General features: G+C 45.5%; 1 protein-coding gene across 1 annotated transcript in view; it reads left to right on the top strand.

Moving 5' to 3' along the window:
• The first annotated feature begins 11,228 nt into the window (after nt 1-11,228).
• Nucleotides 11,229-23,371, top strand: part of rhbdl1 (rhomboid, veinlet-like 1 (Drosophila)) — a 51,122-nt gene continuing 38,979 nt past the window's right edge. The window contains exons 1-2 of the mRNA XM_085360606.1: nt 11,229-11,267; nt 18,498-18,656. Of these exons, the coding sequence (XP_085216732.1) occupies nt 11,229-11,267; nt 18,498-18,656 (198 nt within the window). The remainder of the gene's footprint in view (nt 11,268-18,497; nt 18,657-23,371) is intronic.

Here is a 23,371-nt window from a genome sequence, read left to right as displayed (position 1 = left end):
AAACAAAAGAAGCTGTTGAGGTGGCTTTGGACTCTGTCGCTTAATTACTTCTCAGTTTTGTAATAGTTGCAGCCTTATGTAGGCGGCGCTGAGATGGTAGAGCGGGTTGTACACTAATCAGAAGGTTGGTGGTTTGATTCCTGGATCCTCTACATCACAGTATTATTGGCAAGATGCTTCAATGTATTTATTAGAGTGTGAGTGTGTGTACATTAGGTTAAAAAAGAGAGATATGTTAGTGTTTAGAGTGTTCAAATAGAGTAAAGAGAAAAAAAACAGTCCATACATGCTGCCTGTGACCTTAAAAGATCCTGATGCCACTTTGGTGTTGACTGTGCATTTATGGGTCATGTGTGTCTGAGATTCGCCTTACATAATGTTTGACCCAGTGCTGGTGTAGTTGTCTAAAGTTGGAGAGAGTGGAGTCGGAGTTATGTTACATATGTATTTACAGAAGACAGCTACACCATCGCGTCACGTGTGTTAGCGTTCCCACTCTAAATTTATCTGATGCCAGTTTGTAATTTTAGCTGAAGTAAACAATCTCAAGTCTCGTCCTGTCGCTGGTCCAAAGCATTCTGGGTAACATCAGCCACCATTTTGCTTCTGAAGGCCTCATTGTGCTGCCTATCAGAGAAGTTGATCGGATGTCAGAGGGTCCAGAACTGCCCAGCAGACAATTACACTGTGTTACGTTTAAAAGAGCACTGCTTTAAATTCAGTATTTGTAAAACTGGTTTTATTACGGTCTCGTAAATACACCACACAAACAATTTCCCTCATTGTTTGAGCAGCATTGAGCATTGTTTGAGTAATTTGTCATATTTTACCTCATGTATATCTAGTGAGATTATCCTATGTGGAAGAGTTTCCAGTCAGTTACAGTAAAAGGACTGTTTTAAACTAAAATGTGTGACGGGAACATCTCTCTATGAATACATTTTGGAAGCGAGAGGGATGTAAAAGGCTCCAAATTTGTTTAGCTGCCAACAGTTAGTCTCAGAATCCATATCTACAACTATGATAATAAAACGGATGACTACACCACCTCTTAAACGGGAAGGTGGGAATCGCCAGACATCCCATGATACAAAATATCACAACACTCATCATATGATACGGCAGTTTTTAACATTTTGCAATAATTAGAAACGAGTATTGCAACAATTATAAAAATAATATTGCAAATTATGTCCGCAAAGTTAAACTCTGTCAGTATATGTCTTATCCAATAAAATCAATTTCTCTCAATTCAGTTATCACTTATTAAAATTGGCCGTAAATGTTGCCATAAGACTGAGTCAGTCTATTAGTCTTTGCATGAATGCGGTCAAGTTGGAAATGACATGCAATCGGTTTCTGATAATACAGTAGTTAACTGTGTTAAATCGTCAAAATCACACATCTGTTGTTGTCCACACAGACTGAAATTTACATTTAACTGTTCCATTTGTGCTCAGCGGTCTTCCTGTACCACAGGAATATAACCAGTTGGTTGCCTCTAAAACTCTGGTTACAATTTCTTAACAAGAATGATTGGAATGAAGAGGCTAGGACCTCAAGATGGTGCGCTTATGAGCTTGATTTTTTTTTTACTTAATAAGGTAGATGCAAGTTATGAAAACTGGGCAGGACAGGGCTTAACAGTATACTGTATGTTTTATGATAAGGGAACTGGGTTTGGGATGAACTCTTGTTTGGTTGTTTATACTCAGTAAACGTGGATAAAGTGACCAAGCTATTATGTGGCATTTTGAGTCTGGCTCCCTATTAAAAAAATGTATATTTTTGGTAAATTCTAAATAATGATAATTTTTTTTAAAAAAGGAACATAACCAGAATATGCCAGAATCAGCTGGCAGCCTGTCCCCTCTAGTTGTGCTCATTGACGGGGACTCATTCAGACTAATGCCAACATGTCGGCAATTTGTCTGCATTTATAAATTAGACAAATTATTTATTATTTGCAAACCTTTGACAGTCTCTCTCTGAGTGATTGCAGTCAGTCCAAGTCAGACTAGTGCAGAAAGCTCCCCTCCCATCGGGCAGTATGAGCTGACTTGGTTGTATTTTAATATATTTAATAAAATATTGATATTTGGTGTCCTTGTATCGATATAGTACTGACAAACAAAATTTCAAAAGTTTTGTGAATATTTTTTCCCCATTCCTGCTAAACACTGAACAAAAACCAGAGCTGTTACCTGTCAAGATCATCTTTTCCACACAGTATGTCAATTGATGGTCTGTACCATGATCTGCATGTGAGCTAGTGTAACATTGCTTCCAGAATAACCTAAATATTAAACACAGATCCTTGTACACTGTATAATTTATCCATGCTAGAAAAGGGCAAATCGAGGCTGATACGAAATGAAGCGTGTTAATCTTTTAACACTTGCACCTTCCAATAAATCCACTTTACTTAAAATCTGCTGTTTTGCATTGCTTTATGATAGACTTGAATGCAGGCCAGCCATTTAACCAGCAGCACCCAGCAGCACATTTTTGTTCTTCTGCAGGCTTTGTGCTTCAGCTTCTTTAAAAGTTCACCAGTTAAATCTTTCAAACTGCCAAGTCTGGGCTTTAGTCTGGCTGGTTTTATTTGAAAGAACCATTTGTGCCATGTTTCAGCACATAGTGGCAATATGGCAAGTCTCCAGAAGTAATCGGACACTTGGCTGACAAATGTGCGTTTGGTTCGCTGTGTGTCATTTCTGTGTTGGTTCACGCTGCTGTGGATCACAACTGCTGTACTGATTATCAGATCCTCTGTGGATCTATAAAATGTAAGCCCCTGGTAAGCCTTAGAAGCAAAAAAAAACTGAGCGTAAATCACAAACATCCACAAAGAAATGAGAAGAGTTCATATGAAGCTGTTCTGTCAAACATGGTGGTGCTTCTTTCCTGGGTTGGGTTAATAAAGCTGACAATAGAAGTGGCCCAGTGGCATCTGCCTGCGATTTCACAGCTGATGGAAGCAACAAGATGAATTCTTAGATTAATCTAAACTCCCCCACTCACAGCCAAAGCAACCAAAGAGGTTTTTAGGATGAAATTGTGAAATATTTGGTCATTTTTGCTTAATCTGGTTACATCAGGAAGTCTATCCGGAGCAAAAATCTGCCAAATCAAACATGCAGATCGACCTTCTGTGGAGCAGCCGAAAGTAGTTTGTTTTTGCTCACTTAAGGGAAATGGACTTATAGAGTTCTTTTCTACTCTACCTGAGCTCTTTATGCATGCACCCATTCACACACACTGTTTTCCACACCTAAGTGCTTTCTATCCAGCATTCACACTCTGATGAACACATCGGAGAGCAGATCAGGGTTCAGTATCTTGCCCAAGGATACTTTTGGCATTCAGGCTGGAGGAGCCAGGGATACACCCACAAATCTCCAATCAATATATGACCACCTCTAGCGTGTGTCAGCTTGGTGCATGCATAAGATGATTCTGTTTCTGCTGTTTATGATGTGTCTCACTACTTTAGAAACCTTTGGCACTGTCTGTATGACAACTTGTCTGTCCTTCAGTTTGTGCTGAGAGTCAAATCTCTCAGGTTGATTTGAATTGTGATGCAGTAGAGGGCCCGAAGAGTGACAAAAATGTGCAACTGCCCAAATTGTTACTGTCTGGACTGTATATCATCATTTTATCCCTGTTCAGGCTCAAAATGCCAGTTATGGATCTGAGGTGGACATTGTTTAGTTCAACTGTCATTTACGCTGTCACAGCTTTCTGTGAGATTAGACCTTTACCACGGTGACGCTAGGCCTTGCTGAGAAAGTGAGAACAGCTTTTTGACACTGCAGTGGTTTTAATATTGTTGTCTTCAGGCCAGCTGGGTGTGTGTGCTCTCCGTCGAAGTCTAAGTGTGTGTTCTGGTTTTGACAGCTGTGTCATCGCTTCGATGTCGGAGCAGGTGTCAACGGCCAAGTGCTGCGCTGACTGCTGCGCATCCGAATCAACAGAGGCCGTCAGTTCGCATCGCACCAAGAGGTTCTTTGTGAGCGTCTCTTCAAAAACGCCCTCTGTCATTTTGGTATGTAGAGTAGTTAACTATTTCCACAATGTCAGCTGTCAAACCACCTCTCGTATAACAGGCTGCTCACTGGACACAGTGTGTCAGAGCACCTGCGAGCTGTCAGTCACACCAGCAGAAGCTTTGGTGAGGGATTGTCAGCTGACAGTTGAAAGATTGTTTTGGGGTTTTTTAACTGAAGTGCTGAGTCATGATGTCAAGCAGCCATCTGGAGTTCTTTCAGTAAACTAAAGTTATCGTATTAAGGTGAGATGGCACAGGCAAAATCCTGTCCCATGCTACCTGAAAGAAATAGTTCCAATAATAAGTTTAAGTCTTTATCTGCAGTGAATGGGTCGTTTGGGCACTTTGCAAATTTGCAGTTGTATCAACAGTTCAGGCTGGTGGTGCTGTAATGGTGTGGGGGATATTTTCGTGCCCCTTACAACAAGCTGAGCATCATTTAAACATCACAGCACCTTGTTCAAACTACACCATGAAGAATTAAAGCAGTTCTATAGGTACAATCAGGTACTAGCAAGGTGTACTTAATAAAGTGGCCCACGAGTGTACACAGACTTTGTCAAATATACAAATGCAGCATTGGCAACTTGCATTTAAAAATCTAATTTCTGGCTGTGAATGTTTTACAGTCGGGTTTGTTTTTATGTCACCCAGAGCTCGACTAACAGAACTTTTTTCCCCTTAAAAATGGCAAAAATGTGCTTTTTCTGGCTTTTCCCATTTGTGGAAATCTGAAACAAGAATTTTGAGCAGTTGCTAATTTGCAACAAAACATTCAAAGAACTTACAATATAACAGGAAATGATTCTTAACTGGGGAAGAGCCAAAGTGATAACTGTTATTAAAAATGTAATTCGTCTGCAGTGTCTCTCTCTCTCTTTCTCAGTAGCAATAAAACTAAACCAGAGCAGCATTTAGTTTGTAATCAAACACTTATAGTGATATTTTGGTTATATGCTGTCACATCTGATTGACACTGGCACTCGTAAAGAATGCTGAATTTAGCTCTAATCCTGACTTTAGCCTTTGCCCCTTTAATACACTGGGACTTACAGTAGGTAGAGAACATGAGCAAAACAAGCTGCAGCAGCAGTCAGACACTAACTCTGAGCTGTGTAATGTGTGCCAGCTTCATTTTAATTGAACCTTTCTTTGGTTCGTCTGGGGTTGTTTTTGTTTTTGCGTTTTGGTCTTTCCCCCATTAGTTTCATGGTTTTATTTCAACATCTCCTATAAAAACTAAAATTTGATTGATTGTTTTTCACTTTTCCCGTGCTACCAAAATATTTTGCAAACTGTTTTTCAAAAAATCTGGGAGAATACTTTTGCACATAGTGCAGTTCTGGTGTCTTGCGGTGCTGAGTTTTACCAACAGAGGGCAGCAGCATTTTAAACACAGGTTAGAAATTGTGTTATTTGGCATCTATCAACATAATCACTGACTTGAGGGGAATTCAAATTACAAAAACCGTGTCAGAAATTTCTGCTTGTGTCAGATGATGATGATGAAAGTAAATGGTTGAAAAAGAAAAAATAAATGCAGGCAGTAGAGACACTTGGGTTGTTTTGTTCATTTGCAGTTCTGCCCAGATGTTTTGTTTTATACCACCAATAATAATCAGTATTTAGTCTGATCACTGGTGGTTACGGTTACGGAGGATACGGCTTTGTGGGGCATCTTTATGACCCCCCTCTTCTTCTTGTTCGCTGAAGACGGCTCTTTATGACTGATGGTCAGAGCGGTGCAGCACATTGAATAGAAATATTTACATCTGTAGGGCCTAAAACTTTAATCGCTGTACTTCATGTGTAAAACACATGAAAGCACGTGGAGGACAAGCTTGGATTCAGATGATGCAACTGCAGCCTTAAACAGCAGAGGTCTCTCCATGACTCCCAATCCTATCAATGAGAAGATCCTCGGAAAATCTGATTTTTACACCACATTTGTAGCACTGAAAACAAAATTTGGGTCTAATCTGCACTTCATGTTTTCGTGTGTGTGTGTGGGAGAGAGAGAAAGAGAATATTGTGAAGCTTAGAGTTGGCAGAGATCATAGAATATATAATACAGTCCTCTTTTTAGTAATTTTGTCATGGTCCTGGGCCGTGTTGGCCCAGTATTCTTAGTTCTCTTGTATTTTTGTATTCAGTTCCCTGTTTAGGTTCTGTTTCCTGAGTTGCCCTGTTATGTGGTTCCCTGTGTGCTTTCCCTTTGTGACTCTCACCCCCTGTGTGCCCCTCTATGTATTCATGAGCCCTTGTCCCCTTTCGTGTTTTATTCCATGTTTTCCCCAGCCTGTTATGTCTGTGTTCTCCCCGTGCTCTCTCCTCCTGTCTGAACCTCTGTACTTCCTGTTTTACTTTGACAGTCTCTCGTCAGTATGCGTCATGTTGTGTTCACTCCTGCCCTGTCTCGTTATGATTATCTGTGTCAGCTGTGTTCCCCGTGTGCTCCCACTTCCCTCGTTAACCCTCTGTGTATTTATGTCTGCGTCTCCCTCAGTTCTGTGTCGTAGTCTCCCTCATAGCTGCGTGGATTTCCCTGTGTCTCTCTGCAAGTGTTAGTTATTGTTCCCGGTTTAAGTTTTGTATTTCTTGTGATCTGCCTTCCAGCATTAAAGCTGTGATTTTGAGTTTATCCCCTGAGTCCGTGAGTTTGCATTTTGGGTCCTCATCCTGCCTGCCACACAGCCGAACCATGACAAATTTTCCCCTCTGCTTTTCCTTCCCCCCTCCTCATTTCCCTCCAATTTCTGCCTCCTTCCTCTGACTCTCTCCTTCCTCTTCCCCTCCTCTTCTGTTTTATGTCCCCAAGAAATCTTCTAAGTAGAGCAGTTTGGATTAAAACTGTGTCATTCAATGACCTGATTCATTTTTCTGCCATTTTTCTTTATTTTTTTTTATCATGTGGGTGATTCCCTCTATTGCACAATACCTGCTGCTTGATATTCAGTGGCTTGAGTGTGAAGCCCCTCATCTATTTTAATCCTTGTGATTAGCGGAGGCTAACGGGTTATTAGAAAACCCCCTCCTGGAACAAGCCGTGTCCTTAATTTACAGAAGATTAGATTAGAAAACAATAGAGCAACACTTAAATGCTGAGATCAAGCACATTGGCAGCATGCTGAGCGTTCATTATATTGTGCAGACTGGATTATATTTGCACTCCAAAACAACTTTCAGACCAGCCACTCTCCCTGAGTTTATTGTCTCTTTTCTCTCAGTGAATTCACAAACTTTCTCTTCCCCCTGGTTGTTTTCCAGCAATGTTTCCCAGCGCGCACCAGACAGCGCTCCAGCTGAGCGTCCACACAGAAACATCCTCAGGTGTCGATGTGTCTCCTTCCCACTACTCCCCTTTCAACAAACCAGACAAATAAGATTTCACGAGGTAATTTCTTGTTATTGCTTTCTGCAGCGCGGTTTATACTCTTCATAGACGGGGCCAGGAATCGATGAGTCTGGCTGAGATGTTTTACTTTACTGAATATGAGGTACAGCGAGGTAAACAAAGGCTCAAGAGGTATAGTGTATCATCTTGAAGCAGTATGCAATATCGGGGCATTCACGGGGCTTTTGATTGACTGGAGTGTTTAAGCGTTTTGTGTGAAATGGTATACTAGGCATGACACATGACACATCATAACAAACATCTCCACAAAGGGAACAAAACAAAAGGCAAAACGGATTTTTCTGCCTCTTTTGTTTAACGGACGTCTTTCAAACACTGAGATGGCAAGTTGTTTGTTTTGGGGGGTTTAAGTGTTATTTTGTGAAATAGTGGCTACTTAGAGAAATGAAACAAATACAAAAACATCATGACTGCGTGTACTCCAGCTTTTAACACAGTGTGTTTACAGGGTGAAGTGTAACTTTCAAACTGGTTGTAGATTCCTTACATATGAAGTTAAATTTAAACCTAAGGATCTGATCTCCAATAACTTCGTCTTCAGTTATGAAAACTCTAGATTTAGCCAATCAAACCTTGCTCGGTTGTGTTGTAAAAGAATTTACTCCACAGCAGACATGTGACAGCTGCCTCTTCCCAGATGCTGTGTTATTAAAGCCAAGTGCTTTAAAAAATATATATAAAATCTGTGTAGAACCTCACATTGCTGCAACAATCAAAACTGCATCGTTAACAGAGCCTTATTTTCAGTCCAGACTGAGCAGCAGGTCTGAATATCAATTAGATTTAATAAAGATTGGAACAAAAGAATTAACAAAAGTCTTTTAAAGATTGTTTAAGATAAACAATGATTTTTTCCCCCACCCTGTTTAAAATGAATCCATAGTTTGGAGTCTCTGCTTTGTAAACAGACGTATCCAACTCTCGTGCTAATAATGCTAGTGCAGGCTGTGTACAATTAAGCACACTGAATTCAGACCTTTTAAGGCATTCATTTATAGCTTCATCTTACCGCACTTTCAGTGAAGGACAGCTATTCTCACAAACACCTGCCTTATGGACCTGCAGGTCGTTAAGCTGGTGAGGAAGAGTGTAGACTGGTGGTCTAATTAACGTGCATTTCTGCACTCCCTGAACGGCCTTGTTATTCTCTCCCCATTCTCACGCAGAGGCTACACCAGTGTTTTGTCTGCAGCTCTCAGGGCTTGTTAAAGAGGAGCAGGTCTGCCTGGGCTCATCCTGCCGTCTGCATCCATCCACCAGAGGTGAAGGGTTTAGTCGGGCTCGTTCAGTTGGCGATGCTTCAGGCAGCCGAAGACTGGACTTTCTTTGGGTCGACTAATGTCACTTGGTTTCGGTTTAATGGCAACAATGATGCTTGTTTGACCTTTGGTGGGGCCGTGAGCTTTGTTGGCATGTTATTTACACCGCTGAAAATGCTGTTTACTTGCATCAAGTGCCATTTTGTTCCATAGAGGGCATTTGACTTGACGTAGTGTGGCTCAATAGAGCGGTATGTGTTTAATTTTGGATTTCTATGCTAAGAAATCTCATGAAGACTACATTAAATTCATCTTTTGTGTTCAGTTTTCCAAAGTCTGGGCGTTTCTCTTAGGAGGGTTCTCTGCTGTTTTTCTTACCGCACCGGATATGTATTTTTTTACTTGTCTATCATTGTTTGATGGAAGTCCTTTGAGGTTACCAAGGCAACAGTTGAATCCAGGTTCACTTTGGCAGCTTTTTCAATCTGTCTCGCTCATTGCAGTTTGCAGATCCTCCAGCAGTGACCTCGTAATTAGCTCGGTCGTATTCAGGCTCACAACTACCGAGTATTGGAGACAAATTAATTCTTAACATTGATTAGTAGTCGAACAAAGAACGTCATGGTGTGACTTCAGTCTTTCCACGCAGGGAGGAAAAAAATGGAATCCTGTCATCTCCAAAGACTTGGAGGGTAATTATTAAGGTTTTGTTCAAACAGGAGTGTCAGACTGGCATAATGGGAGGTGACAAAGGGAAGGTCTGGGAGCTATGCCATATTCACTGTGGCCCAGGCCAAAACCATTAGAATAAATACGGCAGTTACTTATGGCTTTGTATAGCTCGCAGGCTCCATCTGACCCAATAAAGCACAAGACAATACTGTCCTTGTAATGAGGTATATATATATTTTATTTATTCCTTTCTCACATTGAAGAGAACTTATAAACCACTTTGCATCTATATGAAGAGAAAGGTCCAAACATGTGGTGCAATCACTGCAATCGTTTCAGCAAGCAGAGGGACTGTGAGTTACACAGAAGACATTAAACATCGCCGCCTCACCCATTATCTGTTAGCTGAAGCGGTCCCTGAGTCACAGCCTTGACACTGTGCTCCACTGGAGAGGGTTTAAAAAAATAAAATAAAACTAAGATTTACATTACACTGCCATTATCACCATTGTCCTGAGGAGGAGGGGTCACTGTGGATTTGTGCAGGAAGAAAACACCTTTTAAACAATCTCAAGAAAGGACTGACGCCCACCTGAGCGCTAACAACTTCAGCTATTTTTATGTTCTCCTCCCCGCAACCAGTCTCTTTATTACCTGTCAGGTGTTGTAGATTGAACCATTGTTCTGATATTACTTAATGAACAGTTATGGGTTCTGGGTCGGTGTTATTGTTGTTGTGGTATTCGTCTGAGCTCAGTGGACGATCAGTGAGCCAGCCAAGCTGTCTGATTCAATTTCATGTTTGTGTGCGTTGGAGGTGGGAGTCCGTTTGATCATTAGAGCAGTCCTTACAACGAGCTAATGTGTCAGAGATTATAATTAGAACGTAAAGGGCTGCAGAACAGCTAAGGTTTGATCAGTGGTATCAGTAGTTCTTTTTCCTTGTGATCCTTTATGCAACACATCTCGTGTGTGGCTGAAATTGACAGACACAACATGGATAGTATTTTACCATATGTCTGTGTATTAGTAGCTTTTGTCTTGTTTACACTGTGTGGTTTTGTGTATGTATGAATGTAACAGACCAGACATGTGTCTGTGTGTGTGCATGTGTGTGGGTGGGGGTGTCTGTAGCAGTAGTAAGCGCAAAGCCGCAGTGGAACCCATCCTCTCCTCCTTCCCCGAGACGCCTTACTTGTAGTGAGGAGAGGAGCCGCAGCCCCTGGCCACTCCTTCCCCTCCTGCAATTGGAAGCGAGAGGCCGCCTCCCTCCTCTGCCTCATTGGTATGCAGGCGGTGCAGTGTGTGTGTGTGTGTGTGTGTGTGTGTGTGAGAGAGAGAGAGAGAGAGAGAGAGAGAGAGGAGAGGGATGAGAGAGAGAGGGAGAGCAGGAGAGAGAGGTAGCAGTCAGTGCAATGGGATAGAGGAGAGCAAGAAGGAGGAGGAGAGTGAATGAGAGCTGCTGGATCTGCCTTGCCTTGCGTGCCTGCCTGTCGTCTGCTGAAGCTGGGTTTACCACCGCGCCACGCTGTACTGACACGGAGCAGAGTCACAGTCCATTTGCACCACCCGACGAGCACTCAGCACCCCCGTTTATCACCCCGGCGACGCCACTAGCAAGAAAACCCAGGGACCATTAACAGGAAAAGGGGGGGGGGAAACACGGCAGTAACGAAACGGCCTGACGCTACTATTTAGGCACCAGCGGCTACCTAACCGTATCTCCCCCCTCCACCTTCTCCCATCTTTTCCAACCAGACCACCACTCCTCTCTCTCGCTCCTCCCTATGCCCTTGTCCTCGGCGGCTCCTCTCACCTCCCTGGCCAGTATATGGATAGAAGCTCCCTGTTTCAGCTCATACAAGAGCAGGTAAGCAAGGAAGCAGCGGCAGAGGTTTCTATGGTTACAGGATCCCGGCCACCTCGCCGTCTACCCAGGGACTGAGACATGGAGGCTGTGCTGAGAACTGATGTTGGGATTGATAGCAGGGACTGTGCGTGCACGGGCACAAATGAAAGCATCTCGGAGCGATGTTGGCCACAAGAATGTGAGGTCAGATCTTGAGCCACAGCAGGAGGCAGACCATCGTGTCACGGTCTATAGAAGGAATTCTGAAGGAGATGTGTGTGCTGATGGATGGATACTGAATATACTGAATGCATGGATGCTTGGATAGACAGATCGCTGTGTTCTCTAAATGAAGGATGGTTTTTAGTCTTTTGGTCAACTGTAAATGCTGCAGCAATCCTTCTGCATGTCTATGGTTGTGTTTGTTTTTCCTGCAGTTTAGGTTGAGTTGCTGCACTTGCCACACACCCGATATTAACACCCGAGGGTTTTGAGTTTGCAGGATTATTTAACATTTTATTTCTGAGACAGTGAGACAGTTTCCCTGAAGCCCTGGTTTTATATAAATATATATGTCATTTTTTCCCCTTTAAGGCCAAATAACAGTGTCTGTTTTTAAACTTTTCCATCTTTCTTTTTTTTTTGTCCCCAGCCATGTTGGAGGTTCTTGCCAAGTTGAAACACAGGGTTTGTGACTATATTTAGGCTAGTGAAAAATGTGCCTCTTGACATCTGTCTTCAAGCCAAGCTGCCATATTTACTCTTCAGTCATATTTATCTTTGGTCTGCCATCTCCAAATTTACCAAAACCAAAATGGTTTAAACCAAAAAAATCGTGTGCACGCTTGGGTTGGGCTGCTTGAAGGCAGACGTTCAACTGGATTTTGATGTCTGTTTTTTAACTAGCATGTCTTCTGTTTTTAATGAGAACCCGGCCCACTGGGGGCGTTCACTGATTGTCAGGGTGTATGGACAGTCATTATGTCCAAGAAGGAAGAAATTGATTGTGTGCTGCAGAGTCTAGGCGGGTCACGAGTGGCTCATCTGCAACATATTGACTCAAGGGACTGCAAACATGTTCACATTAAAGTGCTTACACAGTAAACTGCCTCGCAGACACACACATCTAGACTTTGTACTTAGGATGCGTGTGCGTTTGTGATTGCGTTTTTTATGAATGCGTGTGGTTTTTAAAGTAATTGGAAAAAGCCCGTGTGGGTTATTTGAAAAGATGCAGTGTGGTGGCACCGGTGAGTCATGCGCTGTATACGCGATTTAAGATTAAATACATTAGTGATTTAGCCACAGTTCATATTCCTTCACAGATACTTTGCAGTGTGAGGCTGACTAATCTCTGTCAATATCCATTTTCAGTGTAACAGGTCTTTAGCCGGGGGACAAAGCCAATATTTCCACACTGTAAATTACTAGTTGTTTTATTGATTGGGGGGGTTATGTTTTTTGTTTTTGCTTGGACCAGTATTTGCATACAGTCAGTTTGCAAGGCCACAGCTGAGCAGTTCTGTTAAGCTCAAGTCTAGACCAAAATCATTCACACTGGCTGACGACAGGCTTTCTCCACCTTTGGGACTCCATGCGGCGGCCTTTGATTTGGAAAAGGTCTCTCTAATTAAACTAAAATGAGGTGAAATCTGCCAACAGCATTTGGACGGAGAGCAGGAAAGCTTGGTTTTTTTTGTTTTTTTACAAAGCCTTCTGCCTGCCTAAACATCGAGCACTTTCCTCCCTCATCTTTATCCAGGAAAATGTTTTGCTGAACATGCCTCATGTTGATGCAGCTCTGCCCTCCAGATTTCTCTTGTCACATTCACTGGAGGCTTTCCACAACAACAGCAATATCCTGCCAGCTTCTAAGCAAATCTACAAGTGCACCTGGAGATCAAGTGCTTCTCTCAAGGGTATTTTAACTGTAGTCGGATGTAAAGGGAGATGATCATGCAGTCACTGTCGCCTCTTAGTTTTTCCGCTGTCTAGCATGCCGAATCTGCCGTCTTTTACTTTTAAAGAAAAATAGATTTGGATATAATTTGAATGCTATTTCCCTTCGTTTTAGAGTGATGCATTTATCAGACAATCAAGTCAACGGGCAAATAAAAGGTATATGTTGGAGGGATAGGTCCAAACCAGGAATGTTGTAATTATGCATCATTCATTTCACTGCTGCTGGAAAACTGAGGCAAACTTGGCCTGATAGATCCTCAGATCGAGCATCTTTTAGTTGTTGTAGAGTTTAAGCATTTGGGAGTTTCAGTGAAGTCTTCCGAAACCACTATAGGTGGAGACTTGACGTCTTATGCATATGTGAGGACTGCAGGTCTGAAGAGAGGGGTTGTTGCGGGTCTGTCAGACTGAACCACGTGAAAATGCTGCAGGGGGAGAAGAAGGCGAGCGAAACCGTAGAAACATGAGTTTATTAGTCTTTGTCTGCAGGAGGTTGTAGTGCTGAGCGTGGGCTATTTTTGGCCTATGCAGCCTCACACATAAACGCATGCTTACGGTGGCCTTTCTATTCTAGTGTCCCTGATAAGGTAACTTGATGGTTGGCAGCATTCAGCCGCGAAAGCATTCAGGTCTAATCGTATTTAGATCTCACCCATAAGGCCTTGGGGTTCTGAATGCTTTTCTGACACATTTCTGTCCACCACTCTTTTTTTCTTCTTCTTTGTATTCAGCTGTATTTGAAATTGAAATTCCCTGTGTTTGCATTGTCTTAACATGAGAAAGTGGAGTCCGATGACCGTTTGGGCGCGATTTAGATCTTAGGCCTGTGACGTCGCAGCACTAGAGCGGTAAAGTTTAACAACACGCTGATATTAATAGCACAGCAGAACAAGCATTGTGATAATTACAGAGTCGGTGGCCCAGTTGTTGGTGAACACCAGTGCATCCCGAGGGCAGCAGAGACAATTCAGAAGGTTTTGTTGTTTTTTTAATCTGATGTCATGCAAATACGCTTTGCCCTGTAAATGCCACAGCAGCGTTCAAGCTTGGTGCTCTTGTTCACAGACACCAAAGTGGACTGTCTTTTTTTTGGCTCCGTGCCACAGGGTTAGCATTGTGTCACTGAGTGTGTACCAGGGAGCCACGCCAGCAGTGCTGCTACGTTCCTGTTAGTTAGGCGTTACTGAAACCACTATCCTTCCAATGACTAAATGCTATTTATCAAGCAACCATTCATTTAGTACTTGTAGCTACTGTGCATAGCCTGTATGTAAAAGATGGACACGTCCATAAAGACACTGGTTACTTAAGTCACATTATGAAACTACAAATATGACTAGTGTGGGGCTAATTAGACTTAGAAACTAATTTGTTCAAATCTGCTCGATAGAGACTTGTAAATCCACTCTTGAAAGTGTTTTTCTTTATCCTGCTTTTTGACAATAATTTATAAAATGAAGATCATGCAGTATTTTGTAAAACTTGAGACAACAAACTCATCAGGAAAGTGTCTTCTTAGGTCACAGACCAGGGGAGCAAGGGGTTGTTTTCTCTTAAAGTTTATACTACTGAACACATTTTGAAAACTAAAAGCGGTATTCATCAGGAAATAGAATCCTTGTTGTGCTTTTCATTGTCAGATCCACAGTCCAAAATTAAGAGCTTTTGTGTACTTTAATCAATCAGTCATCAGTATTGTTGTTGAATAATTTTCTTTAGATCAAAGAGCCCAAAAAGCAGTAAAGATTAAAGTGGATGGATACAAGCTGTAGACAGTTTAATCATCTCTGCTTTCTGCCCTTGATAATGTCACTGCAGTGTTAGCTACAGCTCCATTAGTGCTACAGAGCAACTGTCAGTGTCAGTTCCGCATGTAAGATTATACACCAGTTTTACACAGCATTTAAACCGGCTGCCCTATTGTATTCGTCCCTCTTGTAACCCCTAAACAGCTCTGGATGCAGACCCTCTGGAGGGTGTCCTTCAGTGTCTGACACTGGGACGTTAATAGAAGATCCTCTGGGTTGTGAAGATGAGCATCCATGAATCAGGCTCTGAACGTGACAAAGTAACGTCCACGTGAATGCCAGGTCTCGAGGTTTTCACAACAAAATGATCAATGTTAATTCATGTCATCTGTCAGTGGTTTTAATGTTATGGCCGAACCATGTTTCAGCACTGCCGTCTGTATCCGTGTCACAGCTGGGGGTTTGTGGTTTGTCCCTGTTCTCGAGGGTTTGCCCTCGAGTTCCTGTGGAACAGACAGATAAATCAGTCTTTGGCTGGGGTCAGTCAGTCGCTGTGCTGAAGGTAATGGAGGTCCCAGGGGTTAACACTGAGATCATTTCCCTGCAGTCAGCACTCTTCTCCTCTCTACCCTCCGCATGTATACATTTTCATCCTGTGTCTTGTCCACCTCCTCACACTTGCTCTTGAGGCAGCTCGATTCGGTTGATCCGTCTGCCTCGACACCATCATAATTTCCCGCTCCGCCTCCCTTTACATCTACACCCAGAGTTCATCGTAGCACCGCCTCATTCTTATCTCGTTGGTCTCTTTCTTATCCATCTTCATTTTTATTTTCACTTCCTGCCGTCTTTTCCCTTTTTTACAGCCTTTTTCTCTCTCGCCCCCTCCCTGTTGTGTCTTTCCTTTGCCTCTCGAATGCCAATATGTTTGTAGGGGTAAATGCAAGAAAGGGATGACACGCAGGCAAACCACGTAACCATGGCAACGCATGCAGCTTGTCAAAGTGTCGCCCTCACCAGTGTCGCCCTCACCAGTGTTGGATCGCTTCAATAACTGCTTCCCTCTCAGTGCTTTTCCCTCCTTCTTCCAAACCCTTTCTTCCCTCTGTTTCTCTGCCCAGCTCCCTTGTTCATGCACGTCAACAGCCTGTCCAAGGGAGGGGGGAAAAAGAAAAAAATCAGGCCCTCCCTCTTGCCAACACTCATTTATCTCACTGTGCCTCATCTTGGTAATTGATAACCCTAATTGGCTACAAGAACCAGTCCTCCACCTTCGTGTATCCTCTGCAGACAGTCTCCCCTATGTGACGTTCTTCCTGAATAAGGTCATACCATGGAGGGAGAAGTACCTGTGCAGTATGACAGCTCAGTGTCAACACTTGTGGTTTGTGTAAATGTGCACAGCCATATACAGCGTGCCTGTGCACTTCTGCTGTATGTGTAGGGTAGTGATGTGCTGACATATGGAGGCTGACAGTAATCAGACGTCCCCAGTGTGGCTCTCTGTTCCCCCTGTCAGCCCGGGCTGAGCCGGGAGCACATTAGAATCTGATCTATCTCTCCTCTGTGGCAAAAGGATGCAGAGCACTGGAGTGTGTCACAGCCTTCTTATAGGAAAGAGAAGTAGAGGACTCACTGCCAGACCGCTGGGTTAGCCAGACGTGCACAGACGGCAGTGAGGCATTTTTACTTTCAGTCCCGTCTCCTTTCTGGCGCTCTCCCCCCTCTTGTTTCATACCTTCTCGTCCTTCAACTTTAATCTCGCCATTTTCCATTTTCTTTCATTTCATCAACCCGCCAACCACCCACCTACCTCTTCCATTTTTCACCTCTTGCCTCCTTGCTGTCACCCCCTCCCCCCTCTATATCTCGGTACACTACACATCAACACTGAAGAGAACTGTGCTGCTGCGCTCGGTTCTTCTGTTTTAACAAACATCCGTGGAACGCAGAGTTAAGGAGATTACCTAAAAATAAACAGGGGGGCTGTGTTGTTCCTATTTTGGTTCATTTGTGTCCACAAATTTGGTAATATGTTCATTCCAGTCTGCCATGGGAGTGCTGGCTATCACATTCACAGTCAATATGTGATGTGTAAACAGTCATCAGTCAAACATAAATGTAAATTTAGTAAGTTTATGTGAGTACAAACACTTTGTTGAGGGTATAAGATTTATTTTTTCCTGGTGATGAGTTATTTAGTGGTTGTAGAGTATTAACAATATCCCTTCACTACATCACGTAGCAGTAGAAAACACTCATCCTAATTAAATCATTAAAACTTACTATGAACTTCCTGCTTTCACTAACGCTCTCCCAGATGACTAAAAAGTGTCCAGGGAGTGAAAATCTGAAATGCACACTCTCACACCAATGCATTCCCTGATTCATGTTCTTTGCTCCTTCGTTGAGCAGTAAAGCCTTTAGCTTTGAACTTCCTGCAGTAGAGACCGACACAGTGTCGGTGCAGATCACGTCCAGACTAAGGCAGCTTTTAGATCAGATCCTTCTCATGGACTTGTGATACGACCAACAATGATCCAGCATGACTGACTACATCCTGACGCAACATCTGAAAAGCTCACCTCACCCCCCCTCCCTTCCTGGGGCGACAAAAGGCCGTCGGTATGCTCTCCAGAACCTAATGAGGCACTGTTAGCATTCAGGAAACAGTCAAAAGAGAAGCAGCAAGGACTCTTCCCATGCGGTCTCTTTGTGCTGCTTCGGTTTGTCCTCGGGCACAGTCTCACAAACACAGATGCACTAAGGAGAGCGGGCATGAGAAATTAACGCTCCATCACTAAAAAGAGAAGAAAATGAAGTAGTGCTGTATGTTATGCTGGAGAAAAAAAAGGGGCGGGGGGGGGAGACCCCACATTACATAAACCAAGCATAGACACACACCCTATACTTTACAAGCCATTTTTAACCTGGTGCTATTTCAAACAAAAACACTCAGATGATTTTATGAGATTCTCCTGCTTAAATCAATTACAAGGAGCAGCTCGGGCATACAGACATCAGCAGTAATAACCCACGGGGCTGTGGGTCTTTGTGAGTGGCGATTATAAAAAAAAAACACACGGACTGTGAGTCGCAAATGTGGCCAAAAACAGACTTGTGTGGAGGCACCCACACAGGAATAAAGACTGAAAAGTTGGTCAGGATTTTTTTTGGTTTTGATTTGTTTTTCGTGTTTTTAGGAAACCTAGAATGACAAACTCGCCCTTCTCTTGTTGCTGCTTTCAACAGCCTAACATGTTGGGTTTCAATGGATTTGCTCCTTTTATGAGGTTTAAAGTGTCTTTTAAAGACATCATATAAGCATCAGCTTAATGAAATCTGGTGTCAAGCCCCGAATAGACTCTGTTGTGTCTGTAAATACTGGTACACCCCAGCTGTCTATTACTTGATGTGTTCTCCCAGAGGGCAGACTGACACCTGCTTATTAAAAAATAAAGATGCATAATAGTGCATTGTAGCGGCTGCCTTGCGGTTTTTACTCCAAGGGCTTTGTTTTTGTCTTTTTATTTATTTTCAGCTGGACCCAGAGAACACCGGTTTCATTGCAGTGGAGAACTTTACCAGTTTGGTGGAGCACCATGAGCTGCAGCTGGACCCATCCAAGCTGGACATGCTGTTAGCCCTCGTCCAGAGCAATGAAGACGGGCAGGTGTGCTACCAGGAGCTCATCGAGTTGGTGAGTGGAAACCGCGAGCGCACGTGCACGGGCGCAAATAGCGATGCGAGTTGGGAGTTGCTTTGTATCCCGCTGCGCACAACAACACGCACACAAACATCCCACCTTTTTTTTCCTCTTTTTGTTGGATTTCAGAAAGGTTACAGAATTGATTCAGACAGAGCCGGCGAGCTCTGCAGTGGCGAAAATTGACTCGACCATTTAGGTCGTTGTCCTCCAAAAGAAGGATCAATCTTTCCAGTTAATGTGTCGGTAAATCCAGACACTTAACCTCACAAGCCGGCAACAGCAAGTGTGGGAAACACCCACACCGAGCTGGCAGAGCACCGTGTCGAAGCAATAGATTCTGTTTATTATAACACATATATACTGAAACACACTAATACTGTAAGGAGTAACATATTAAACGCAATATGGCTGAATAGTGTTGTTTTTCCAATATTCCAGATACATCTCATGGTTTAATTTGAACCGTTTTCTAATGTTTGACTCCCTGATGAGTGATTATGTGCCAGAAAGTGTTCTATAAGCTGATGTGAGGACAGTCTGTGTGCAGTCATCTCTTAACCACAGCCACAGATGACTTAATGTGAAGCATGCATTCCTTTTAATTCATTCCCTGCTCTTCTTTTTGCAGTTACAAATTCATGTAGAGCTTTATATCTGAAAGCCTGAGTCTCTCCAAGCCCACAGATGAGCACCTGCTTTTGGCTCCTGGTGCTGTAGGGTGTAAGCATAGTGATTAATTCAAGGCAGTGCAATTCCTGGGATGTTTTCTCTTCCTTAAGCTCATTTTCCCCCGCTCCTGCTTTCTTTTTCTGTTTATCTCTTTTTCTGTGTGTGTGTGCCTCTATGCATGCTTCTGTGTTTGCATGTTGTGCTCCCTATGATTTGTAGCAAAGGCCACATGAGGCCATTCAATTTGGAGCTGGTCCCATTTCTGAGGTCTGTGCCACTACAGACTGTAGAGGTGCTGCTCCCACAGAACAGCCTCTCTTTCGCAACCATTGTTGAAGTGTGGGTTGTTTTTTTTCCGTATCCTTCTCATCTTGTTGCATCTCATCTGAATCCTCCCCTTCTGAGTCCATGCAATATTGCCTCCCCTTCATTATGAACCTGTCTCCTTGAGCACTCGGATCTCATTTCCTTGTCTTTTTCTTGTGAACATATGTTCTGCAAAGGAAAGAGGTTAAAAAAAAAAAAAAAAAACACAGCCTCGCCTCCAACATCATCAGGGAGACACTTTTAAAATTGCCCATCAGCCAAATGCAAATTGCATTCGATTAGTAGCCGGCATTGGTAGTAGTCGGCAGCAATCTAAGGTAATTTGAGAGCGCCCATGTCTCACACAGATATCGACCCCCAGGTCTGTTTTTTAAAGATTCGTCTGATTCGCACATGTGAACGCGAACAATACCCACGCTGTTGTGCACATGCGTGCAATTTGCATATATGCAAACATTTTCAAGAAGTTTATTATTAATTGATGCAGCCTCCCACTTCCTTGCTGTCTGTCTCACCGCCTCCCCTCTCCCTGATGTGCACAGACACACACAGACACACTGCAGGCAGACTCTCATTCATACACATGAGCCCTGTGTGTGCAGCTTTGCTGAGTAATTTAGAGGATATTTGAATGTTGACGCGAATCTGGCCTCTCATCGTGCAGCACGTGACGCGTGAGCTCTGCAGACAGAGTGCAGAGCGTAATATGACATTTTCATCCGGATCATGGGCGAATACCTTGGGCCTTCTTTCCCCTCCTCGCTCTGCGTGTGTCAAGGTCTGCGGAGGCAGACCGTGCGGAAAGGTGTGTGGTGGACCCAGGTGCGAACACAAACGAGGATGCAGGAGTGGATTCCAACAAAAACGAGCCTTTTATTATGGCTGAAAAACTCATAGAAAAGAACAACAAAGTAACTGAGGGAAAACCTGAACATAGACTGGGAAACTATGACTCTAATGAGATTTAGACAGCAAAATACAAACTATGGCTGGGATACTACGACAAGGGGTAGGGGAGATAACACAGACGACGCGACACAGACTACATGAAACACAGAGACTAAATACACATGAGGGATGATCAGGGGAAGTGGATGCACACGGGGAACACAGGTGACACTGATAATCATAACAAGACACGGCAGGAGTGAACGTAACACTGATGGGAGATGGGCAAAGTAAAGCAGGACGTACACAGAGGTTCAAACAGGAGGAGAGAGAGAGCACGGGGAGAACGCAGACATAACGGGCTGGGGAAAACATAGAATAAAGCACAAAGAGAGACGAGGGCTCATAAATACACAGAGGGGCACACAGGGGGTAAGAGTCACGAAGGGAAAACACATAAGGAACAACACAACAGGGCAACTCAGAAGACATGGCCTAAATAAGGAACGAAATACAAAAATACAAAGAACTAAGAATACTGGGCCCACATGGCCCAGGACCATGACATCACCCCCCCCTAAAGGGCTGGCTCCCGACAGCCCAAACCCGAGAAACAAAAACAAAAACAGAAAACAACCCACCCAGGGCGGGAGGCGGGGGACCAGGACGGAGGGACCAGAACGGGAAACAAAATAAACAACAGAAAACACGGGAGCACATGACCATAGTCAAAATAAAGTTCAGGGGGCCGACCCAGAGCCCACAGGCACCAGAGTTCACGGGTCACACGGTCGGGGGGCCGACCAGGCGGGTGGCACAGGTGGCAGAGCTGGTCCGGAGGCCGGCCGCGCGGAAGGCAGCGGCGGCGGCGAAGGAGACGACGGAGCAGTTCAGGGGGCCGGCCGCGCGCAAGGCAGCGGCGGCGACGAAGGAGACGACGGAGCAGTCCAGGGGGCCGGCCGCGCGCAAGGCAGCGGCGGCGGCTCTCCAGTGTCAGGCGTACTGGCCGAGGCCCGGTGGGCACAGGACCAGTCGAGGCGGGACCAGTCAAGGCGGGACCAGGCGAAGCACAGGCTGAGGCTGCAGCAGACGAAGGCTCTGAGGCTGCAGCAGATGAAGGCTCTGAGGCTGCAGCAGACGAAGGCTCTGAGGCTGCAGCAGACGAAGGCTCTGAGGCTGCAGCAGACGAAGCACAGGCTGGACCAGGCGTAGCAGAAGGTGGCTGGATGGGCTCCTCGGGCCCTCCAGCAGACGAGGCGTGAGGCTGGACGGACTCCTCGGGCCCTCCAGCTGAGACAGGAGGCTGAACGGGCCCCTCGGACCCTCCAGCGGAGACAGAAGGCTGAACGGGCCCCTCGGACCCTCCAGCTGACGAGGAAGGTTGCTGAACGGGCCCCTCGGACCCTCCAGCAGAGACAGGAGGCTGAACGGGCCCCTCGGACCCTCCAGCTGACGTGGCATGAGGCTGGTGCGGTTCTCCAGAACCCCCAGCTGACGAGGAAGGTTGCTGAACGGGCCCCTCGGACCCTCCAGCGGAGACAGGAGGCTGAACGGGCCCCTCGGACCCTCCAGCTGACGAGGCTTGAGGCTGAACGGGCCCCTCGGACCCTCCAGCGGAGACAGGTGGCTGAACGGGCTCCTCGGGCCCTCCAGCTGACGAGGCTTGAGGCTGAACGGGCCCCTCGGACCCTCCAGCGGAGACAGGTGGCTGGACGGGCTCCTCGGGCCCTCCAGCAGACGAGGCGTGAGGCTGAACGGGCCCCTCGGACCCTCCAGCGGAGACAGGTGGCTGAACGGGCTCCTCGGGCCCTCCAGCTGACGAGGCTTGAGGCTGAACAGGCTCCTCGGGCCCTCCAGCTGACGAGGCTTGAGGCTGAACGGGCCCCTCGGACCCTCCAGCGGAGACAGGTGGCTGGATGGGCTCCCCGGGCCCTCCAGCGGAGACAGGTGGCTGAACGGGCCCCTCGGACCCTCCAGCTGACGAGGTAGATGGCGGCGTGGGAGCCGCGGAGTCCTGGATGAGCTCATCCGAGCTCCCAGCAGGAGCTGATGCAGAGCCAGAGAGATTTGAGACCCCTGGCTGAATGTGAAGCTGACCGGCGGACCGTACTGCTATCGGGGACTGGGCTACAGGAGCTACTGGGGCCTGCGCTACAGGCGGCACTGGAGCTACTGGGGCCTGCGCTACAGGCGGCACTGGAGCTACTGGGGCCTGCGCTACAGGCGGCACTGGAGCTACTGGGGCCTGCGCTACAGGCGGCACTGGAGGCACTGGAGACTGAACTGAGGGTGGCTGCGAGGGAGCTAACTGAACTGAGGGTGGCTGCGAGGGAGCTAACTGAACTGAGGGTGGCTGCGAGGGAGCTAACTGAACTGAGGGTGGCTGTGAGGGAGCTAACTGAACTGAGGGTGGCTGCGAGGGAGCTAACTGAACTGAGGGTGGCTGCGAGGGAGCTAACTGAACTGTGAGGGGCTCAGAGCGCCGGCGGCGAGAGTGCCGCTTCTTTCTATCCGTGGAAGCGGGCGGGGTGAGCGGTGGAAGTCCCTGGCAACTCCGGGGACCCCCGAGAGCGAGGCGCGTTCCCCGAAAGACTTGCTCACAGTCGGGGGTCAGCCACGGCTTCCACCGGAGCTTCTCCTCCAGCTCCGCGAGAACCACCTGCTCCCGTTCAGCTATGTCCCGGGCAGTGATTTGTGGGGACATCTCCTCAGAGCCGAAAATCACTGCTGACACGGACTCGGAGGCGGCTTCGGCCAGCGGTTCCGGCCCAGGCGACTGCTCTGACGACACCCCGGACTCTGGCTGCGCTGATGTGCGGCGG

This window comes from Diplotaxodon limnothrissa, linkage group LG8 (genome assembly GCF_057381915.1).
Source record: "Diplotaxodon limnothrissa isolate DT_005_m linkage group LG8, D_limnothrissa_male_GT1.1, whole genome shotgun sequence".
Lineage (NCBI taxonomy): Eukaryota > Metazoa > Chordata > Actinopteri > Cichliformes > Cichlidae > Diplotaxodon > Diplotaxodon limnothrissa.
Note: the sequence above shows the minus strand (reverse complement) of the source record. Positions and strands in the feature narration are given on the sequence as shown.